Genomic DNA, 21,297 nt, shown 5'->3' on the forward strand with positions numbered 1-21,297 from the left:
GAACCATGCTTCTCAGGTCTCAGCCTCCTGAGCTACTGGGACTACAGGCATGAGCACCAGCGCTCAGCAGGATGTGTGTTGGGGGGTGGGGATCCTTTGCCCCCTGCTACTCACCTATGATGGATGGTAACTCCTTCCCCAGAGTTAATTCTGTCCTGCAGAATGCTGGCTCTTTCATCTGGCCTCTCCCAGAGAAGGGGGAAGAGCACTGAGGAGACTGAATACCTGGGAAGCTTGGAGATGTCCCACTGTCAGCTCCCTTGCCCCCAGCCTGTCTCTTAGCAGTGACCCCCAGGACATTGGGACATCCCAAGCTCTGACAAAGATGAAGAGCTTCACTATAGACTAATCGGTTGGAGGGCAGGAATCACAGCCAACCCTAGAAGTTCTGTTCTCCATCAAATCAGGCCTGGGGGGTAGGGGACAAAGAGAAGGGCACACAGCTGGACTGGATGATCTGCTCAGTATTGGCCATTGTCCCTTAGCTTAGCCTTGATCCCTGAGACAGCCATAAGACCAGGGATAAATTTGAGGGGACCTAGGACCTCTGAATGGGGAGAGAGGTCAGGTGACAAGAATGACACCACAGCTAATCCAAACCCAGGAAACCAGACAGCCAGTTCTTCCGTGGGGTTTCCAGAAAGCAAGCCCAAGGCCTCCTTCTGTTCTCCCTCACCCCAGGCCACCACTCGGGGCTGGGTCAAGCTGAAGGGTTACCTGCTTTGTTGCAGCCAGGAAGGGCAACGATTAAACTACGATAAGCAGAAGAGATTGGGAAGCCACAAGCCTATCCCCCAAATCACTGATGTCCACATATACAAGGTGAGCCACATGTGTGACCTCAGTTTTTATAGCCATAGCTGTGGGGGGGTGGGAGGGGGCTCCGGAATTTGAACTCAAGGCCTGGACGCTGTCCCTGAGCTTTTCACTCAAGGCTTGCGCTCTACCACTTGAGCCATACCTCCACGTCTGGCTTTTGGCTGGTTAACTGGAGATAAAAGTCTCATGGACTTTCCTGCTTACATGGAACCTAATACTCAAATCTCAGCCTCTTGAGTCGCTGGGATTCCAGGCATGAGACACTGGCTCCCCACTTGCCTAATTTTTTTTTTTTTGCCAATCCTGGGCTTGAGCTCAGGGCCTGAGCACTATCCTTGGACTTTCTCAAGGCTAGAGCTCTACCACTTGAGCCTCAGCACCACTTCCGGCTTTTTTCTATGTATGTGGTACCGAGGAATCGAACCCGGGTCTTTGTGCATGCTAGGCAAGCCCGCTACCACTAGGCCAAACTCTTGGCCCCATTGCCTAATTTTTTTTAAAGGTGGTGAAGTGGGGTTTGAACTCAGAGCCTCATGCTCACTACACAGGTGCTTTACTGCTCAGCCACACTCGGGCCATTTTGGCACTGGTTATTCTTTTGTGGGTCATGGAGCTTGAACTCTGGGCCTGGGCACTGCTCCTGAGCTCTTCAGCTCAAGGCTCCCTCCCTACCCCTTGAGCCAAGCCCCACTTCCTGTTTTCTAAAGGTTAATTGAAGATAGGACTTTCCGATTCTTTTGTGCCCTGGCTGGCTTTGAACCTTGATCCCCAGATCTCAGCCTCCTGAGTAGCTAGGATGACAGGCGTGAGCCACCGCACCTGGCTGACCCTTTGGACCTCAGCCCATCTATTTTAAGCCTCCCATCTTAGGTGGGATACCGGGCAGAGGCTGCCAGGCCCAGGTCTACATTTGGAGACAGAGTGCAGTGGACTTTTCTGCTTGGCTGGCCTGGCCCTGGAGTTTCCCATGGTTGAGAAGGGCTGGGGGTCTCATGGTTTTGCCTGGGCTGCTCTCCAAATAGGATTCTCTCCCGCCCGCCCCCGGCCTCCCAAATGGCGCCCCTAGACAGCAGGCACAGCTGCCTCTCACTGCACACTGTCTTGTTTCTGCTTTGCCTTGGGAAGTTCTCAAGATGGCCTCACTCTGGAGGGACGCGAAAAAGAGAAGGCATGTGTGGAGACACGCAGCCACCGGGTGTTGGCAGCTTTGAAATGTAATGGCATCCAGGCCACTCAGGTAAGGGATAGGGGAAGATATCCTGGGGGTTCCCCTATCGTTCCCCAGGATCTGAAGCCTCAGTTGAGCCAAGGGAGGGCAGGGAGCACAGCCAAAGCATGCAGGACTCTGTCCTGAGCACGGCCTGGGAGATCCTAGACTCTCACGTGGGTCCTTCTCACTGTCTCCCTTTCGAATGCCCAGGCTCCCGCCGTCGCCCTGCTGGGCTCGGGTGGCGGAATGCGGGCACACATCGCCTTTCTCGGGGTCCTGAGTGAGTTGGAAGAACTCGGCCTATTAGACGCCATCATGTACCTGGCCGGGGTCTCAGGCTCCACCTGGTAAGTGCTGAGTTTCCGGAGCTGAAAGTGAAGAGTATTTTCCTAACCTCAAACTGACCGTGAGCCAGGCACCAGTAACTCACGCCTGCAAACCCCAGCTTCTCAGGAGGCTGAGGTCTGAGGATCATAGTTCAAAGCCAGCCCATGGGCAGGTAAGTCCAGGAGACTCTTATTGCCAGTGGACCACCAGAGAGCCAGGAAGTGGAGCTGTAGTTCAAGTGGTAGAGTTGCCAGCTTTGAACCAAAACTCAAGGACAATACCCAGGGCCTGAGTTCAAGCCTAGCCTGCCAAAAAAGAAGGAAGGAAGGAAGGAAGAGAGGGAGGGAGGGAGCGAGGGAGCAAGCGAGCGAGTGAGGGAGGGATACCAAATGACTGATATCCTTTCCGCTTCCTTTTTTAGTAAATATACATATATTAGTAAATCTATATTAGTAATCGTGTGTGTGTGTGTGTGTGTGTGTGTGTGTGTGTGTGTGTGTGTGTGTTGAGATAAATAGTCTTGTGGACTTTCCTGCCGAGGGTGGCCATAAACCTCAGTCTTCCGATCTCAGCCCAGCTCTCAGCACGGCCTTCCTTCTTAACTACCAGTGTAGAGGCAGGAGCCACTGGAGGGACGGAATCGTATGATTCCAGATTGCTCCCTAATGTTTGGAGCTGAGGTGGCTCTGCCAACCTCCATGACCCCAGAAAACTGCAGGAGTGCCTGTGTCCAGAGCCACCTCGCCCCTCAGGTTTGAGTTTCTTCTGCTCTTTCTACCATTATCTCTGTGAACCATTAACCTCACCCAACTCAAAAGTCAGATGTGCCAAGATTGATTAGCAATGTCTGCCCTGGGTGTGGATTCGATTCACAGGCGGGGAAGACCTTTGGCCCCTGTTATCCTGGGACTTTGGAATGGGGATATATCTTTAGTAGGCTGAATTGAAACACCATGTCCCCAAGCCTGGAATTGTGTTCCAATCAGCTAGACAGACAGTGAACTCAACCCAGGGAAGACCAAGACTCCAAGAGGTCAGCTAGGGTTCCTGTGCTTTGTAGCAGACTCCCCCCTGGCACAAGAAAGAGGGGGTATGGGGAGTGCCTGGTTCCTGGAAGAGCTCCTCTGTGCCTCCTGGTGGTGATGATAATGGCAGGGACACACTTGGTTCTAAAGAAGGCAACAATCTTGGTTGAGGAGCTGCTAAATGGTTTCAGGAGGGGAGATAGTCACACAAAGTTGAAATCAAGTCCAGACATCCCCCCATCTCCAGGGGGAGGACAGCAAAAGGAGCTGGAGCTGGAGTCCAGTCCCCAGTGACAGGGATTGAAGCCACCATGTCTGGGTCACAAAACCACTCAAGCTGGGCACTGTAGCTCATGCCTGTAATCCCAGCTACATCTCAGCAGGTTGAGATATGAGGATCATGGTTCAAGGCCAATAGGGTAGGAAAATCCCTGAGACACTTACCTCTACTAAACTATCACAGGAAAGGGGGAAAAAAGCTAGAAGTGGAGTTGAGGCTCAAGTGGCTAAAGCACCAGCCTTAAACGAAGACGCTCATAGACAGTACCCAGGCCCCAGGATTCACACACACACACACACACACACACACACACACACACACACACACACACACACACACACACGGCAGGCCTTCAACCCAATAGTTTTATTCAGTTCCTGGAGCCATCCTCTGTCCGTCTGTGTGTGATTTTAGAAGCCCACAGCTGTTTCTTTGGCTTCTGCTGCTTCTAGACTGGAACTTAAATTCAGAACTATTCCAGATTCTTGATGTTTAATTGTAGGCAAGAATCTCAGGGACATCCCTGCCGGGACTGGCTTTGAACTGTGATCCTCTGATCTCAGCCTGCTGAGTGGCTGGGATTACGGGTGCTAGGATTACAGGGAGGAACTGTGGACGCCTGGCTTTGCCAGCTGTGATTTTACTGACCAGTACAAACGTAAACAGCACTCCGTAGGCAGTCACTGGAGTTTCCAAAATCCTTGTGCAGCTCCTACATAGGGTGCGGCAAGAGAGTCCGTTAGAAGCCTTGTTCTCAGCCGCGGCCCCCCACCACACCCCGACAAATACAGCAATGGTGGACCAACTGGAAACAAGCCCTGTTCAGCTTCTGTCCTTCCTGTGTGTGGCCGGGAAAGTTGCTCAACTACTCTGGGCCTCTCTAAAATGGAGGGTGAGCTTCCCCTCTTTTTTTTTTTTTTTTGCCAGTCCTGGGCTTTAACTCAAGACCTGAGCAATATCCTTGGGTTTTCTCAGGGCTAGTGCTCCACCATTTGAGCCACAGCACCACTTGTGGTTTTTTCTATGTATGTGGTGCCTAGGAATCAAACCCAGGTCTTTGTGCATGCTAGGCAAGCATTCTACCACTAGGCCACACTCCCAGCCCCCAGCGTCCCCCTCTCTATCTTGGTTGGCTGTGAAGACCAGGTGATGATCACATCTCTTTTATTATCTTTTATTTGTCATATCTCTTGTCTAGAAAAATAGCAACAAAAACTTGGCTCTTAAGAGTCATTCATTCTGGCTTTGCTCTCTCTTTCCCCTCTGCTTATAAAATGGAAGACTCATTCTGGCTTCAGTCCTCCTCTGACTTTTATTGTAAATGGAGTTAATTCATGTCCTCATGCTGCTTCCCTTTCCTGACCTCCTCCTTCTATACCTCTGATCTCCTGAGAGTAAAAGAAGCTCTCACACTTGTAAGTCTATTCTCAGCCCAGGGCAGACATTACTATTCAGTCTGGACACATTTTCCAGGCAGAAATAATCACATCAACCTCCCCATACTTTCTCCCCTCCCCCCAGGGCCATGTCCTCATTTTACAGCAGCCATGGAGACATCGCCCAGGTCGAGATGGATCTGAAACAGCGATTTGAGCAGCAGGAGTGGAATTTGTCAGACAGCCTGCAGAAAGCCATCGAGTCATCCAGATTCACTAATTACTCTCTCACTGACTTCTGGGCTTACCTAGTTGTCTCCAGACAGAGCCGCGAGGTAAGTTACTCCTGGCTGAGCAGGCCTGGCTGAGGTCTTCACCACCATTTCCCTTGAAGACGCCCCCTAAGCATCTGGCTTACAATGTTCTCTCTTTTCCTTCCCCATCTCTCTCTTCTCTTCCTCTCTCTGATCTCTCAGTTTTGTTTTGTTTTGTCAGCCCTTCGGCTTGAGCTCTAGGCCTAGACACTGTCCCTGAGTTCTTTGTTTTCAAGGCTAGTGCTCTACCACTGTGAGCCACAGTTTCCCTTCTGGTTTCCTGGTGGCTCATTGGAGCTATGAGCCTCACAGGACTCTCCTGCCTGGGTTGGCTTCAAACCATCATGACCCTCAGATATCATCCTCCTGACTAGCCAGGACTACAGGAGTAAGCCACTGGCGCCTGGCAATCTCAGTTCTCTGAGGTTACTTGAGAAGACAGACCCTAGTCCTGGGCAGTGGCATTGCCCAGGCATCTTTGTGTACCCTAAGCTTGCTCTCCTTGTTAGGCAAAATGGAAAAAGGCAAAGGCTGGACTCCATCTCAGCAAGCCAGGACTGTCTACACAGCCTTCCCTCAGGACTGAGGTTGTGCAAGGAGGTGGGGTTGAAATTAAGCTTTTGTTGTGTCTGAGCAAGGAGACAAAGATTATGTTAGATTTCCAGAGGGGAGGTGACTCCAGGTGCAGGCAGAAAATGGTAAATATACACAAGAATAATTGACTGTCTTATGGTTAGAGGGCAGAGGGGAGCGATCTTACTTCCAAGGTTTCAAGCTAACGATTGATGGATGCATTCATTTTTGCTAGTCTGGATCACTGCCTCTTAGCTTTTTTTTTTTCTCAAGGCTAGCACTCTACCACTTGAGCACTTGAGCCACAGGCCCATTTCCAGCTTTTTGTGTGTATGTCGTGCTGAGGAATCGAACACGGGGCTTCATGCATGCTAGGCAAGCACTCTACCACTAGGCCATCCCTCAAGCTTTTTAATGTTCACACAGCCCTATATCTGTCTTGCCTTGACTGTTCTGCCTTCTCAGGATGCAGTTCTCAAAGCCTTCTGCCATTCCAACCTCTTAACCCTTTCCTGGTCTCACAGCCAGGCCTCAGACTTCCCTACAGGGTAGGCCCACAATGGAATGGTTAAGGCCAGACGTAGGTCAGACTGCCCCGCCCGCATCAAGCATGTCCAGCCAAGCATGTGCTGGGATTGTAGAGTGGAGGTCAGCCCCTCACTCCTCATCTCCTTCCACAGTTCCAGGACTCCTGCCTGTCCAGCCTGCAGGAAGACGTAGAGGCAGGGAAGCTGCCCTACCCCATATTTGCAGCCATTGATAATGACCTTCAGGATGAATGGGTGAAGGAAAAAACCAAGTGTAAGTGAAAATCTGGAGAGGGCCCGGGAGGAAAGGAGGAGGGGGTAGGCAAGAGTATGTGCTGACTGTCCCGTGAGGGAGCCAGGAGAAAGACGAGTCCCAGAAATCACCGAAGGATACAGGCTGAGGGTGTTTGCATTGACAGAAGTACAAGATGGTGTGCTTGAGAGACAGCCCAAAGTGTGTGTGTGTGTGTGTGTGTGTGTGTGTGTGTGTGTGTGTGTGTGTGTGTGTGCTGGGTCTTGAACTCAGAGTCTGGGCACTGTCCCTGTGCTTTAATACTCAAGGCCGGTACTCTATCACTTGAGCCACAGCTCTACTTCCAGCTTTTTGCTGGATCATTGGTGATAGAGTCTTATGGAGCCAGGCATGGTGGCTCACGTCTGTAACCCTAGCTGCTGGGGAAGCTGAGATCTGAGGATCAAGGTTCAAAGCCAGCCTGGACACTAAAGAACGTTAGACTCTTATCTCCAATGAACCTCTAGAAAATGGGAAGCAAGGCTGTGGCCCCAGGGCTATGGCAGCAGGCTTGGGCTGAAGAGCTCAGGGACAGTGCCCAGGCCCAGAGTTCAAGCCCCATGACAAAAAAAAAATGTCTTATAGACTTTCCTGCCTAGGCTGGTCTTGAACCATGATCCTTAGATCTAAGCCTCTAAGTAGATAGGATGACAGGCGTTGAACCCCAACACCTAGCTGCCCTACTCATTTTTTTTAAGCCATCTTCCTGCATATTTCCAGTAACCTGCTGGAAAGTGAATGAGCTCCAGCAAGCTGATGAAAGGCGCTTGGCAGTTGGGAGAGGAGATACCTAGATTATTATTGTTATTAATTATTATTTTTTGGTTCGGTCTTGAGGCTTGAACTCTGGGCACTGCCCCTGAGCTCTTCAGCTCATGGCTACAGCCCTACCACTTAAGCTACTTGCTCTACTTCCGGTGGTTCATTGGAGGTAGGAGTCTCATAGACTTTTCTGCCTCAGCTGGCTTTGAACCACGATCCTTAGATCTCAGCCCCCTGATTAGCAAGGATTGAAGGAGTGAGCCACTGGCGCCTGGCTCCACATTATTTTTGAGACACACAGGCTGTCACAATTCCATCTTCCTGAGTACCTGCTGTGATTCTGAGCTCCTGCTTATACTAACTAACCCTCCCCCAGATTCCTGGTTCGAGTTCACTCCTCACCATGCTGGCTACCCCGCCCTTGGGGCCTATATCCCCATCACCCAGTTTGGAAGCAAGTTCCAGAATGGAAAGCTGAGTACACCTGAGTGTGAACGAGACCTTTCCTTCCTGAGAGGTCAGTACTGAGATCAGACGGGGTGCCGTGGGGGCGGGAAATAGAGGTGTCCACATCCTTTCTCTCCTCCACCCCCACTAAAGGTCCAGCTCTACACAGGTCCTTCATTGCTGAGGTAGAGAACCTTCCAATTCCTCAGTCTCCCAAGTCCTCCTTGATGTGACTTTTATTTATTTATTTACTTACTTACTTTTGATTGGTTGTAGGGATTGAACTCCGGGCCTGGACGCTGTCCCTGAGCTCTTCAGCTCAAGGCTAGCACTCTACCACTTGAGTGGTTAATTGGAGATAAGAGTCTCCCAGTCTTTTGTGCCAGGGCTGACATTGAACCACAACCCTCAGTTCTCAACCTCCTGAGTAGCTAGGTTTACAGGCATGAGCCACCACGCCCAGCTTGATGTGACTTTATGTATTTATTTATTTATGCATTTATTGGTGTCAGTCCAGTGGCTCAATCTCTGGGTCTGGGTGCTGTCTCTCTGAGCTCCTTTTTGCTCAAAGCTACCAAACTCTACCATTAGAGTCACAGCTCCACTTCTGGATTTTTTTTTCGTGATTAATCAAAGATGAGTCTCACAGACTTTTCCTGCCTGGACTGGCTTTGAACCAATGACCATGATCCTCACTTCACAGCCTCTTGAGTATCTGGGATCACAGGCATAAACCGATAGAGCTTTCGTGTTTATTTCTGTTTTCTCTGCAGGTTTATGGGGAAGTGCTGTAGCTAATTCAAAAGAAAATAAGAAATATATATCGGGTGAGTCTTGGGAAAAGAAAAGCAGCACCTAGAGAGATCTGGTGCCAAGAATGTTGCCATATCCCATACCTGGCAGAAGAGGGTCTCTTTCCTGCCTTAGTTGGAGCAGCCATGAGGGATGTGTGGTGGCCCAGAGTACAGGCTTGTGGTGGAAGATCATAGGAATTCTGTCTTTTCTGCTTGGTTCCTTAACCTCTCCGTGCTTCTGTCTCTGCACAGAGAGATAACAAGTAGTGATTGTGAGAATTTGGTGACTTAGTTCCTCCATGGCTTGTATTGGACAGAGCCCAGGAGATAAGAACACTAAATAACTGGTAGATTCAAGGTGCTTGGACTGCAGCCTGGCACAAGTAATAGCTCATTGAATGCTAACTTAGTAATACTAACCACTGGGAAGAGCTGACACACTTAGCTGTTTGCTGGTGAAGGGATACTTCCTTGTGGACCTCATGTACCCTTTCTCTTCCTTTGCCTTTCCTTTCTTTTCCCCTTCTCTCTCCTCTCTTTTCCCTTTCCCCTCTCTTCTCCGCCCTCCCCCACTTGCCTACTGAGACAGAATCTCATTCTTCTAGCCCAGGCTGGCCTCAAACTCACCATCCTCCTGCTTCAGCTTCCTGAGTACTGGGATTAAAGGCATGCACTACCACACTTGCTTTATCATTGTTCTTCCATCTGTTTCATCTCGCTCCCTCCTGGCCCCCACTTCCCTCGTGGATGTGCCTCAGCTTGCTCTCTTGATTTTGCAGTGATTGCCGATTCTCGTGGTATAAATGTGGCTGCCGCTGACCATTTCGAGTTCACAGGGGCAGGTCCACTCAAGGCAGGGTGGGAAGAAAAGCCCAAGGTTAGGTCATAGAGCCACGAGATCAATATATTTGGCTAGAGGTGTTTGTAGTTATTGGAATATTGGGGTGTGTGGTTTGGGGTCTGTTCTGTGCACCTCAACGTTCTCATGCCTCCCTTCTCTTGCAGATGAGATTTTTAAACTGAAAGGTAAGTTGTGACCATCGAGTGGGTCCTCTCAGTGTCCCTGGAGGCCACTCACAGTGCTGTCTGCTGCCCCCCAAATGGTGGTCCTGCTTCTCACCCTGTGTGCACAGACACAGCTCTGACATGGGCCATTGTCTTTGATGGAGGCAAGGCGGGGGAAAGGGGTGGTGCAGGGAGCCCTGTGCCCTCATCACAGGACCACGCTAATTATCCCAGGAGCAGCTTGGCCAAACAACACAATCACCTACCTTAAAAATAGCCACTGCCAATAAGTCAATCCAAGGCCAGGCAGCATGGTGGGCGGCTGCACCCGCTCTGAGTTCTCATTCCTGGTGCACGCTCTGCCCCTCAGCCTCTTTGTGAGTTTGGGCCATTGTGAAGATGACTGATGGAAAGGGATTTGTTTGTTTGTTTTGTACAGGACTGAAACGCAAAGATGATGTAAATACAAGAAGAGCTTTATACAGCAGCTCAGGTTGGGAAAGGACCCGGGCTCTCCCTGCTCAGTCTCCCTAGTGACAGGGTTCCCCAGATGCAAACAGGAAGGGAATGAGGGAGGAATGGGTCAGGGGTGAGAGGAGGAGGAGAGGAGGGGAAAGCTGGGAAAGGGTTTGAGGGGAAAAGGGGTGAGAGGAAGAGGAAGATGTTGGGCAGGGGTGAGGAGTGGAGGGGAAGCCTGGGCAGGGGTGAGGGGAAGAAGGAAATGTTGCCGGGGGTGAGGGATGGATAGGGAACCTGGGCAGGGGTGAGTGCCCAGCCTGGTTCTGAGAGCTCTGATCTACTCGGGGAAGGTTGCTGGACGCTGGTCTTGGCCAGGACGGTACTGGCCTGGGAGGAGGAATCCTTTTTGGCCACTTCCCTATGCTGAGGCCTGTTTCAGATGGAGCCAGGTGGAGGATGCCCCAGGATGTGCCCATAGCAGGGACCAGGGTGCAGTCGTGCTGGCCTCCTCCTGTCCTTTCGTCGAGAACCTCTTCTGTCTGGTCAGGGATGGATAGAGAAGAGCCTGACCTGGAAAGTTTGCTCCTGGACATGCTGATAGCTTACATAGAAGACCCGAAGGCCTCAGGCCTGGAGGAGAAGCTCCAGGCTCTGAAGCAGGACCTGGAGGCTGACCCCGGTTTGTGCACTGGCCCCCTTGTAGGCTGGGGGGTGGGGGGCAATGGAGATGGCAGGGGAAGGAAGGCATGGTCTGAGGGTGACCCAAAGAGAAAGCATAAATACCAAGACAGAGGGCTGGGGGCGTGGCTGGGGTGTGGCTTATGCCCACTGGCCTTCTCTCAAAATCCTCCACATCTCTGCCTCCTGAGTAGCTGAGATTACATGCCTCAGCCCCTCAGCCTGGCTGATTTTTCTTTTTTTTAATTTGTTAAGCATCCTTAGTGAAAGCCATATACAATTGACCTGTGACCAAGGTGGGCTTGCTGCATCGGTTTTAGACCATGGTTGCCACATCTTAGCCATACCAGAGCTGTGTGACCTCTGGCAATGTGACTTCACTTCTCTGTGCCCATATAGTTCTCCACCTGTAAATGTGAAAGAACCTAGAGACCCTTCTAGAAAGGTGGCCATGGTGCTAGCTGCTGAAGAGTGGGTGCCCACTGGAGCTGCTCCATGGGAGAGTCTAGAGGCCAAGGGACAGGCAGGGGAGAGAGCAAGTCCAGAGTGGGAAGGAAACTTCCACGCTAGGGTCACCAGCAGGCAGAGGGAAGTGGTAGTGGGAAGGGGGCAGGAGGAAGAGCTGGGGCATCATGGAAGATGAAGGAGAGCAGGCTGGGTGAAGGTTGGAGGGGGTGACTGGATCCCAGTCCGTCCCCAACCATCGGGGTTTCTTGGGGACAGAGGTGTACGGACCTGTGTGCAGGGAACTGGAGGAGACGATCCCAAAGTGGAAGGCAATGCCTGAGGAGGAGCAAAGCGAGTTCCTGTGGTTCTTGGGAGACTCACTCACATTGCAAACACAGCCTGAGGAGACTTTGCAAATGCAGCCTGAAGAGACATTGCAAAAACAGTCTATGGTGACATTGCAAAAACAGCCTGTGGTGACATTGCAAACACAGCCTGAGGAGACTGTTGAATACAGTCTGAAGGCTGTGGGCTCTTCCATGTGGGGTGAGTGTCCCATCCCCACCATCCTCCTCCCTCCCCTCCCCCAGCCCCTAGCCCTGTGGGGGAGGGGAGGCTGCTAGGGGTGACCACCTGTCCCCTTTTGTGTGTGCGCCATATTTGGACTTGAACTCATGGCTATCACTGAGCACTCTCGCTCAAGGCTAGCCCTCTATGACTTTGAGCCACAGCCACATATCCAGGTTTTTGGTGGTTCACTGGAAAGAAGAGTCTCATGGATTTTCCTGCCCAAGCTGGCTTTGAACCTCAATCCTGAGATCTCAGCCTCCAGAGTAGCTAGGATTACAGGCATGAGCCTCCAGGCCTCTGCCCAGCTCTATGTACCCACTGAGGCAGGTGCATACGAGGCCAGCCCCACTTGGGCCAAACTGATCGACAAAGGAGAGGGAAGTTTGGAGAGTGACTGGTCCAGATGACCAGATGACGGACAGCAGAGACAGCCTTTCCTGATGAGCACTGCCTGTCATCCTCACCCCGCCCCTCCCAACCTCTGAGTCGCCCTTAAAAACCAGGCAAAGGCCCTGTGCCTGAGAAGACACTGCCAGCCAATGCCCAACTCTCCCTGCAGAAATACCAGTGGACTTTTCTGGGATCTGATTTCAGGAATGAGTTCAAAGTTTGTTGGATTTTTTACTTGTATGATTGTTTGGTGGCTCTGGGGTTTGAACTCAGGAAGAGTTCAGTGCTCTATCATTCCTAACCCTAACCCTGAATATCATTGACCCCACACCCCAGACTAACTGATATTTTCTCAGGGTCTAGGATGTGTCGTCTTGGGTCAAGGCTGGCTTGTCCTGAGGCCTCTTTCCTCAACCCTCAGTTCTGTGCTCTACTCTTCTCCACTACCCAGTCTTGCTCCCCAGTCCTCTTGGATTATGGCCACTACTTTTTTCTTTTTCTTTTTTTTTTGCCAGTCCTGGGGCTTGAACTCAGGGCCTGGGCACTGTCCCTGAGCTCCTTTTGCTCAAGGCTACTGCTCTACCACTTAAGCCACAGCACCAGTTCCTGCTTGTCTTTTCTGAATCGTTTATTGAGGATAAGAGTCTCACAGACTTCCCAAACTAAGATCCTTAGGTCTCCACCTCCTGAGTAGCTATGATTGTTTTCATGAGCCACGCATTGCCCAGCTCAAGACCACATTCTTAAGTTACAATCAGCTTATATTTTTCTACTTACACGTGCCATGTCCACATCTAAGTTTTTCCCACTCCCACCCCTGTATTTCACAGATTTCCCCAAAGGCCTTGGGGTTTGGGGTTGGGGGGTTGAGGAGATATTTAACCTACGTCACTCACCTTTGCCCTCTCCATTCCTCCTTAGGGACATTTTTAAGCACTTCATCTTTTCTGACAAAAACCATGATGTGCATTTTGAAATGGGAATGGGGGACAATTTACAACTTCCTCCATGCATCTGGTGAGGAATTCTTCTTCCTGTCAATGGTTTTAGATTGAGGCAGGGTCTTGGGAGGTCGAGGCAATAGGGCCCCTTTGATGGGCCTGAATGGAATAGCTTCCCTACAGGGTGGAGTTGGTTAACAGAGACATGAGGCTTCATTGACATTGATTGATAGTGTCAGGAAAGACCCAGTCCCCAGAGAGTGGGTGGTTCCTGACCTTGGAGAAGTCCAAATCCCTGAAAGGTGGGTGGTTCCTGACCTTGGAGAGGCCTAAGCCCACCCCACACCCTACTTGTCTTACCACATTTCTGGCTGGGTAGGAAGCTGTTTGGCTCTGTTTGTGCACACAGCTGTTCATTTATATCCGGTCTCCAGTCTTAGCCCAGGACTTGGGGTGCAGAATCACCAAGATACTTCCTCTTAGGCTCCAAGAATGACAAGACGGTGGAGAAAATGTGCAGGCGGAATGTCATTCACTTGGTGGATGCTGGCTTGGCCATCAACAGTGCCTACCCCCTCGTCCTGCCCCCTGCACGAGACGTCCAGCTCATCCTCTCCTTCGACTTCAGTGCTGGTGACCCTTTTGAGGTAAGAGAGAACAGCCTGAGAAGGGCCTGGAGTGTTGAGCCTGGGTAGAGGAAGAGGCCGGTGGAGAGGTGGCGACTGGAAGCCCCAGAAAGCAAACCCCTCATTGTCTGAAGGAGTCTTGATGCCAACACCCAATAGCCCAAACCTAAATCCAGCCAGCCAGGCTCTCCCTGGATGCCTCCTTCTGGCAGGAGTTGTGCCACTGTGGGGGTTCCACCTCTGTACCCGTGGTAGTTTAGTTTGTCTTTAGTCAGTGTTGCCTACCACACTTCTCTGCTCCCTGGAAATGATCAGTCCCTGGTCCCCAGGCCCAGGCTTTGGACACTCAGCATTGTCCCATGGAACATGGGGGATGTGTTCTACTGTAAGAAACACAAACCCCACGTTCCATCCCACCCCCCCCGACTCTGCTGGGCATCTCAATTCTTTCCTGAGCCTCTAGTAGGGGCTGCAGGCATCAGACTTGAGGGAGGACCCCTGGCTCAGGTCCTCATGGCCCCCTCTTGCAGACTGTCCTAGCCACGGCTGACTATTGTGAGCGGCATGGGATTCCATTCCCCCCTGTGGACAAGGCTAAGCTGGAGAAATGTGCCACCACCCCTGACAGCTGCTACATCTTCAAAGGGGACACTGGGCCCACTGTGATGCATTTCCCCCTCTTTAACTTGTGCAACTGTAAAGGTGAGGAGATACACAAAGAAAAAGTACAACAGGTGCCTTGTAGAGCTGTGTTCTACATCAGGGACATCTGGTCAACCTTCAATGTGTGACAGTCAAAAGAGCAGAAAAATTTCTTCCTTTTTTTTACACATATTTGGTCCCAGACCAAATATGTTTCTTCTGCCTGTTGTTGTCACCTCTGTTTGAGGGACATTCTTGTACTCTCCCACACACTTCATATCTGGCCCCTTCCACCTGGGCATCTTCAAGTGTAAGGTTTCAAGTGAGTAGCTGAAAGCAGAGGCCCAGTCTCCATTGCAGGTCCTCCTCCCATCCCGTGCCTCCAGGCCCCTGTGGCCTCTGCCCCTCCAGATTCCTAGAGACCCCCAGGAGGAGATGAGCATGTCTAAGGTCACCTTTTATGTCATGTGTATTTCTGGACCACCTGCTGTGTCTATCATAGTTAACTGATTCTCAACAGACTATCATAGAAGTTAGGTTCACCCCTCAGGTGAGCTTGAGTTAGGAATGTAGAGCTAGAGTCACAATAGAAGTTTGATTTGCAAAGTACAGGCCAGCTGGATTTGGTCCTCAGAACTATTTGCAAGTCCTGGGTAGAAATGGACACCATTGGTCTGTACTCAGGAGACATTGTCTGTCCCACTTTAACTCTAATGTAGATGATATTGAGACTTGGAGAAAGAACTATGGCACGTTCAAAATCTCTGACACCTACTCGCTGGAGCTGGTGAAGGATCTCTTGGACAAAGCCAAAGAGAATGTGCGGATCAACAAGCAGATAATCCTTGACACCATCAAGGAGATGGTGGGGTAGGTGTGAGTCCCCAGTGGCTCTGATCCCTGTGCTCAAAATGAGGAGGGGTCATCTGTTCATCTGTCAAAGGAGAACTTGTTTGCTTGGATGTGTGTGTGTGTGTGTGTGTGTGTGTGTGTGTGTGTGTGTGTGTGTGTACATGGGCGCATGTGTGCTGTTCCTGGGACTTGAACTCAGGACCTGAGGGGTTTTTTTTTTCTTTTTTGAAAAACTTCAACCTGACACTGTGCCACTCGAGCCACAGCTCCACTTGCAGCTTTTTGCTGGTTCATTGGAGATAGGGTTTCAAGGACTTTCCTGCCTGGTCTGGCTTTCAACTACAATGCTCGGCTCTTAGCCTTCTGAATAGCTAGAATGACAGGAATAAGCCACCAGCGCTGGGCTTCGTTTGCTCTTGTCCTAGTACTGAGGTTTGGGGTTTTGAACTCACAGAGCTTTGGGTTTGGGGTTTGGGTTTTCTCTTTTTGTTGTTGTTCAATACAGGAGCTCTTCCACTTGAGCCACACCTCCATGTTGGCTGCTTCCCATTTCTCCACAGTAATGGGAGTTGAACTCAGAGCCTCACAGGTTTTACCACTCCAGCCATGGCCACAGTCACTGTAGATGTGGTTTTCACATAGGGTCTTAGCCCTTTGGGCTGTATTGCTTTCAGCATCGTAAGTTCAAGCCCCAGTTCCAACATGTACACACACACACACACACACACACACACACACACACACACACACACACACACAAACCAAGCAAAAGGACTTATATATGAGTATGCGTGTATGTGTATGTGTGAGTGCAAATTGGTATGAGCATTTGCCTAGCATATTTGATTGACTTGGTTTCCTCCCCAGAACCATCCCCACCCCCAAAACGTCCTTTGAAGTTCTTTTTCTTCCTTTCTTCCTCCCCAGATCCTGCTCAGAGTCATCCTAACCCCTCCCAGCAGCAATGTAAGAGCATCTGGGCCCTGGAGCTCTGATTCAGACTCCCCATCTCCCTCCCAAGTCCAGACCCCTCTCTCCTCCCAAAGCCAGAGCCTCCTCCCTCTCCCAAACCCATCTGCCCTCCCAAACCCAGCTCCCCTCTCCCTTCAAAACCCAGAGCCCCTTCCTCCTCAAAAAACAAGACCCCTCCCCCACTCAGACTCCCCCAGCCCAGCTCCCCTCCTTCTCCCAAGTCCAGACTCTTCTCCCTCCCTCCCAAATCGAATACCACCCCATCCCCCAGTCCTACCTTCCTCTGCTGTCAGGATGCTGTGACAAGCTTGGTGAAAACCTAATTAAAGCTAGTTCATAATCTTCATTCCTCTGGAGATCTGTGGTGGTGTTTTCTTTTCATTCGCCTAGATTTCCCACCTGTGGAACTTACTAGCTTCATGCTGGACCGGCTTCAGTGCCCAGGCCATGTGCTTTTGTGCTGGCTGGCCATGGCTGCAGCCTGGCTGAGCTCCTGCTCCCACCACTCTGCTGCAGTGGGGGATTGAAAGGGAGGAGTCAGAGTTGCACAGAACCAAGACGAAAGGATGTTCAAGACCCTTGGGCCAGAAAGTCGACTGTTATGAAGGCACAGGCCGGAGCCCACCCCAGGCTCTGCTTCCTGTGTCACCACGTGACCCACGGCTCCCACCAAGGCCTCATCCAACATGAGGACCCTTGATAGGGTGGCTCCCTCAGACACTGAGCAGGGGTGTCTCCACAAGCTGTGTTAACCACCTCCTGGGGCAGCACCCCTGCTGACCTCCCATGGAGTTCTACCTCAGAGAGGATCCAAGCTCCCAGCACTGAAACCATGTCCAGAGCACAGTACCCTCAGTACCACACCATACACCATGGGAATGTGGATCCTTCCAGAGACCCCCCCCACACACCGCCTCACCCATCTGTGCTTCATCCCCTACCTTCCTCTGTCACCTCGCTCTTCCCTCTAAATCATCCAGGAAGACCAGCAGGGAAGCTGGGTTAGCAGTGGCTCACACCTCTAATCCCAGCTACTCTGAGGATCATGCCAGGCAGGAAAGTCCATGAGACTCTTAGCCCAGTGAACCACCAAAACATCAGAAGTAGAGCTGTGGCTCAACTGGTAGAGCACCAGACTTGAGTATAAAAGCTCAGGGACATAGGACCTGTACACATGTGTGCATGCACACACCACGCACACACACACACACACACACACACACACACACACACACACACACACACACACACACACACACACCAGAAGAGAAGGGATGGGCAGGGAAGGGCAGACACACTCTTGGCTGAGGCAAGGCTCTTTGAGGCCAGAGGTAGGACCCTGTGCATCTTTTGTGGTCCAAAGGTTAGGCTGACAGGAGTGCTGGCTGCTGCAGGGAGGTGGGGGGATGGGGACGTGACTTCCCCCTAGCTCTAATCCCTATCATTTCAGTACAGGCTCCCCAATTCCATCCTGGGGATAAAAGATCTCCCAGCCCCACACTGGCTGCACACCTCATCCTCCTTCCAGCCAGATGGGGAGGCCAGGGGTACTGATCCCGCCCTGAGATTTCTCACCCAGCTGTCACAATTCTGCCACACACGGACCAGACAGCGAGGCCTGGAGAGGCCAGCAGGAAGGAAGGCTGGGCTGGACCGCAGCCTCCGCCCAGCTCGCCCGTCCTCCATGCAGACCCCCGTGGGCCCCGCCTGCATCTTCCTGCGGAAGGGCATTGCAGAGAAGCATCGGGTGAGGGGTCCGAGGGAGGGCAAGAGGAGGGGGAAAGGAGGGGGTTGTGATGGGGTCACCATGGAGACTGGTATCATGGGCCGCCCATGGCCCTGCCATCCAGCCCAGCCCTGTGTTTTCTATTCCTTCAGAGCAACTCCCGAGGTTGGTGGTGATGGATTTGCTCCCATTCTAGTGTGTGTGTGGGGGGGGAAACTGATTCATGAAGTCTATGCTTTAAGTGTATGCACTGAGTAGCAGGGCTAAGTTGGTTTATATCCCCCATGAGTCCTTCAGATCCCCCAAAAGGGAGAGGAAAAAGAAGAGAGAAGGGATGGTATGGGGGGACTGACAGGAAGGGAAGCTGGGGCCAGGCTCCAGGCACAAGGGAGCCAGTGACAGAGACAGGAGGGCTAAGCACCCAGGTCCTGTCTGCTATCCCGCCTCCTGGAAGGGGGGGATTGGGAGAGGGGTCACGTTTCAAGTCCAGCCAAGGCAAAACATGAGCAAGATTACCAGCCTCCCCGCCATGTCTAAAACCTTAAGGGAGGGGTGCTGGGGAGACCTTGCCTAGAAAAGAACCAAAGTGGGGAAAAGGTGTGGGGCATGGATCCCGTGGTAACATGCTTGTATAATAAGAAACTCTGATTCTATCTGAGGGAGGGCAAGGAAAGGAGAGAGGGAGTATGGGAGGGAGGGAGAGAAGGAGGAGGGGAGGAAAGGAAGGGGAAGGAAGGAAGGCATGAAGAAAGCAAAGAATGAAGAAAGGAAGGAAGGAAAGAAGGAAGGAAGGGAGGGAGGGATCTGTAGAATTTCCTGGGGGGCAGTAGGCATGGAGCCCCCTGGAGCCTGAGGTGCCAGGGACAGGCAGAGCCCTGAGGACTGGAAGCTTCTGGAGGTTTCTGGATGCCATGTGCACTGAGGGCGGTGCCCTGGTAAGCAGATGGAGGCCACAGAACAGGCAGGGCACAGTGGGAAGAGCTCTGACCTGGCTGTCAGGACAGCTGGGGTCTCTGGCCGAGGCCTGGCCCTGGAAGAGGGTCTGCCATTTGCGAGGGACTGAGGATCCCATCAGCCGTCCCCTGCTGTGATGGACTTGGCCGCCTCCATCAACCCTGGGGAGGCCGTCTGGATGGGAGGACTGGATGCCGTGGTGCCTTTGATCCACTCAGTGGGAAAGGCAGAGGGGAGAGTGGGGACTCAGAGATGGGGGCGAGGAAATGACAGGAAGGGGGCTTGGGAGGGGACAGGTGGGGAGGGGCGTTGGCAGGTGGAAGGTACAAGAATGGCAGAAACAGGAAAAGGTGACCTGGGATTTCTGGTTCTCCATATTCCTCCCCTGCACTCTGTTCAGGAGAGACCTCTGGGACAAGATGAGATGGAAGGTAAACCCCCTCCCCTCCCCACCCCCACTCAGATCCTCCCTCCCTGTGCCATTCCCTGCTCCATCTGCCCTCTTCTCCGGGGAACTCTCCCACCCCTCTGCCTCTCTCTTCTCCCTTGCAGGTTTGTAGAGTTTGTTCCACAAAACTGCTTGATTTGCCAGTTGCTGGTGGCTCATGCCTGTCATCCTAGCTACGGAGGAGGCTGAGATCTGAGGATCGCAGTTCAAAGCCAGCCTGGACAGGAAAGGCTATGAGACTCTTATATCCAGTGAACCACCAGGAAACCAGAAGTGGCACTGTGGCTCCAGTGTTTAGAGCGCTGGCCTTGAGCTGAAGAGCTCAGGGACAGCGGCCAGGCCCAGAGTTCAAGCCCAATGAGCAACATAGGGGGTTTCAATTCAGCATGTCCATTTGTGAAGCATAATGCATCCTGAACAATGTCACCTCTTTTGTCATTGATTGTTTTAAGTGACTGCCACATTCTTGTCTGTGACCTTGCAGAGCTTCGGGAGGCATTTCTTGAGTTTGACAAGGACCGGGATGGCTTCATCTCCCACAAGGACTTGGGGAATCTCATGCGTATGATGGGTTACATGCCCACTGAGATGGAGCTCACGGAGCTGGGCCAGCAAATCCGCATGAACCGTGAGAGCTGGGGTGGGGAGGGGCGGCTGAGCGACAATGCTGGACTGGGAGGAGGCAGTGAGAGGGGAGACCTGGCAGCGTTCTGTTGCCCAGCCACCTTCCCTAGTGCTGCCTGGTGACCCTTGGCACTTGGCTTGGGCCACTGTCGCAGCAGGCAGGGGCAGAATGGGAACCCTGGCAGCTCACTGCGCCTACACCGCATCCCTCGACTTCTGCAGTACGCGCCCAGCCCCGCACCTTGCAGATGGCCTGCAGCTCCTCGCTCTCCTCATCGTAGGCGGCCAGCAGGAAGCCCCCATAGCGGCCGGCCCGCTTCCCCCGGCCCAGGTAGGCACCGATCACCACGAGGTCCAGGGTGTCCCCCACGCCATCCAGGTAGTCTTTCTTCAGCTGGGGAGGGCACAGGGGTGAGGGCACCGCCGGGGGGGGGGGGGTAGTAGGATGCAGAGTGATGACAGGCACGGGGGCCGGCGGGTGTGGGGCTGGGGAGGGGTGCGTGTGCAGTGGCACAGGCCCCGGGGTCCATCGCCGAGTGGTAGGAGGGGAAGGGAGGCAAGCATGGCCCCATGGGGCCCCACGCCTACAGGAGGTCCAGGAGATGCAGAGGGAACTGCACAGTAGGCCCATGGTGGTGCTGGAGCGAGGCCACAGGGACTTCTCTGGAAACCCAGAGCCCCCCAGCCCTCCAGGTGGCCATGGCACTCGCTGGCCTCGAGCTGGCAGCATGGGGTCACCTTGAGCCAGTTGTGGGAGCGCTTGGCGATCTCGTAGGTGGCGTCCACGTCCAGCGTCTTCACCATGAGTCCTTCGCAGGAGTCTGCAGGGGACATGGAGTGTGGGCCACCATGCCTGGGGGCTGGGCCAGCTAGGGCAGGGGTGGGGAGGGAGGGTGTGAAGATGCTCCCCACCTTTCACGGACTGCTCCAGGAACTCGGCGATCTGCTCTGTGTCCTTGGTGTCCAAGGAGGTGGCGAAGACGAACTCGCCCTCAGTCTCTAGGAAGTTGTCTCGGAGCAGCTGGCGGCGCCTGGACAGCGGCTCCCGGACCAGGGACTGAGGGAGGGAGGACAGGCAGAGGGGAGGGGAGGAAGGAGATCATGACCACAAGGGCCCACAGGTGGAACACGTGCTCTGCCCCAGCCCCCCGGGTCGTGCTCTACGCAAACCCTATGGCTGGGTGGGGGGGGCAGTGCACACCTGCAGTCCTGGCAGG

General features: G+C 52.7%; 2 protein-coding genes and 1 long non-coding RNA gene across 5 annotated transcripts in view; 2 read left to right on the plus strand and 1 right to left on the minus strand.

The window, feature by feature from the left end:
- Positions 1 to 758: 758 nt before the first annotated feature.
- LOC150043622 (cytosolic phospholipase A2 gamma-like) lies at positions 759 to 16,672 on the plus strand. The gene is made up of 17 exons (XM_090322505.1): positions 759 to 822; positions 1,945 to 2,056; positions 2,240 to 2,376; positions 5,183 to 5,372; positions 6,605 to 6,725; positions 7,882 to 8,022; positions 8,726 to 8,779; positions 9,526 to 9,588; positions 9,752 to 9,772; positions 10,191 to 10,244; positions 10,650 to 10,889; positions 11,612 to 11,881; positions 13,217 to 13,312; positions 13,720 to 13,883; positions 14,393 to 14,564; positions 15,224 to 15,374; positions 16,284 to 16,672. Exons 1-17 carry the CDS (start codon positions 806 to 808, stop codon positions 16,303 to 16,305), a joined length of 2,025 nt encoding a protein of 674 aa, XP_090178631.1. The 5' UTR covers positions 759 to 805; the 3' UTR covers positions 16,306 to 16,672.
- Positions 16,673 to 18,012: 1,340 nt separating this feature from the next.
- Positions 18,013 to 21,297, plus strand: part of LOC150043623 (calcium-binding protein 5-like) — a 50,011-nt gene continuing 46,726 nt past the window's right edge. Inside the window, exons 1-3 of one of the 3 annotated variants that reach the window (XM_090322070.1) lie at positions 18,013 to 18,075; positions 19,409 to 19,439; positions 19,941 to 20,084. In XM_090322070.1, coding sequence (XP_090178196.1) covers positions 18,013 to 18,075; positions 19,409 to 19,439; positions 19,941 to 20,084 — 238 coding nt within the window. Of the gene's footprint in view, positions 18,076 to 19,408; positions 19,440 to 19,940; positions 20,085 to 21,297 lie in introns of those variants that run through there. The other 2 variants (XM_090322071.1, XM_090322072.1) reach the window with 2 other exon arrangements.
- On the minus strand, positions 20,328 to 21,134 carry LOC150043624 (uncharacterized). The gene is made up of 3 exons (XR_016533421.1): positions 20,993 to 21,134; positions 20,819 to 20,901; positions 20,328 to 20,474 (listed from the first exon to the last, which is right to left on the minus strand). It is a non-coding gene; the product is annotated as an uncharacterized LOC150043624 (long non-coding RNA).

This window comes from Megascapheus bottae, chromosome 31 (assembly GCF_031878675.1).
Source record: "Megascapheus bottae isolate mThoBot1 chromosome 31, mThoBot2.hap1, whole genome shotgun sequence".
In the NCBI taxonomy this organism is placed as follows: domain Eukaryota; kingdom Metazoa; phylum Chordata; class Mammalia; order Rodentia; family Geomyidae; genus Megascapheus; species Megascapheus bottae.

Bases quoted from the DNA above. Each gene is read 5' to 3' on its own strand.
- LOC150043622 (XM_090322505.1), top strand. The intron at 2,057-2,239 runs GTAAGGGATAGG...TCGAATGCCCAG, and splicing joins ATGGCATCCAGGCCACTCAG to GCTCCCGCCGTCGCCCTGCT. The intron at 5,373-6,604 runs GTAAGTTACTCC...CTCCTTCCACAG, and splicing joins TCTCCAGACAGAGCCGCGAG to TTCCAGGACTCCTGCCTGTC.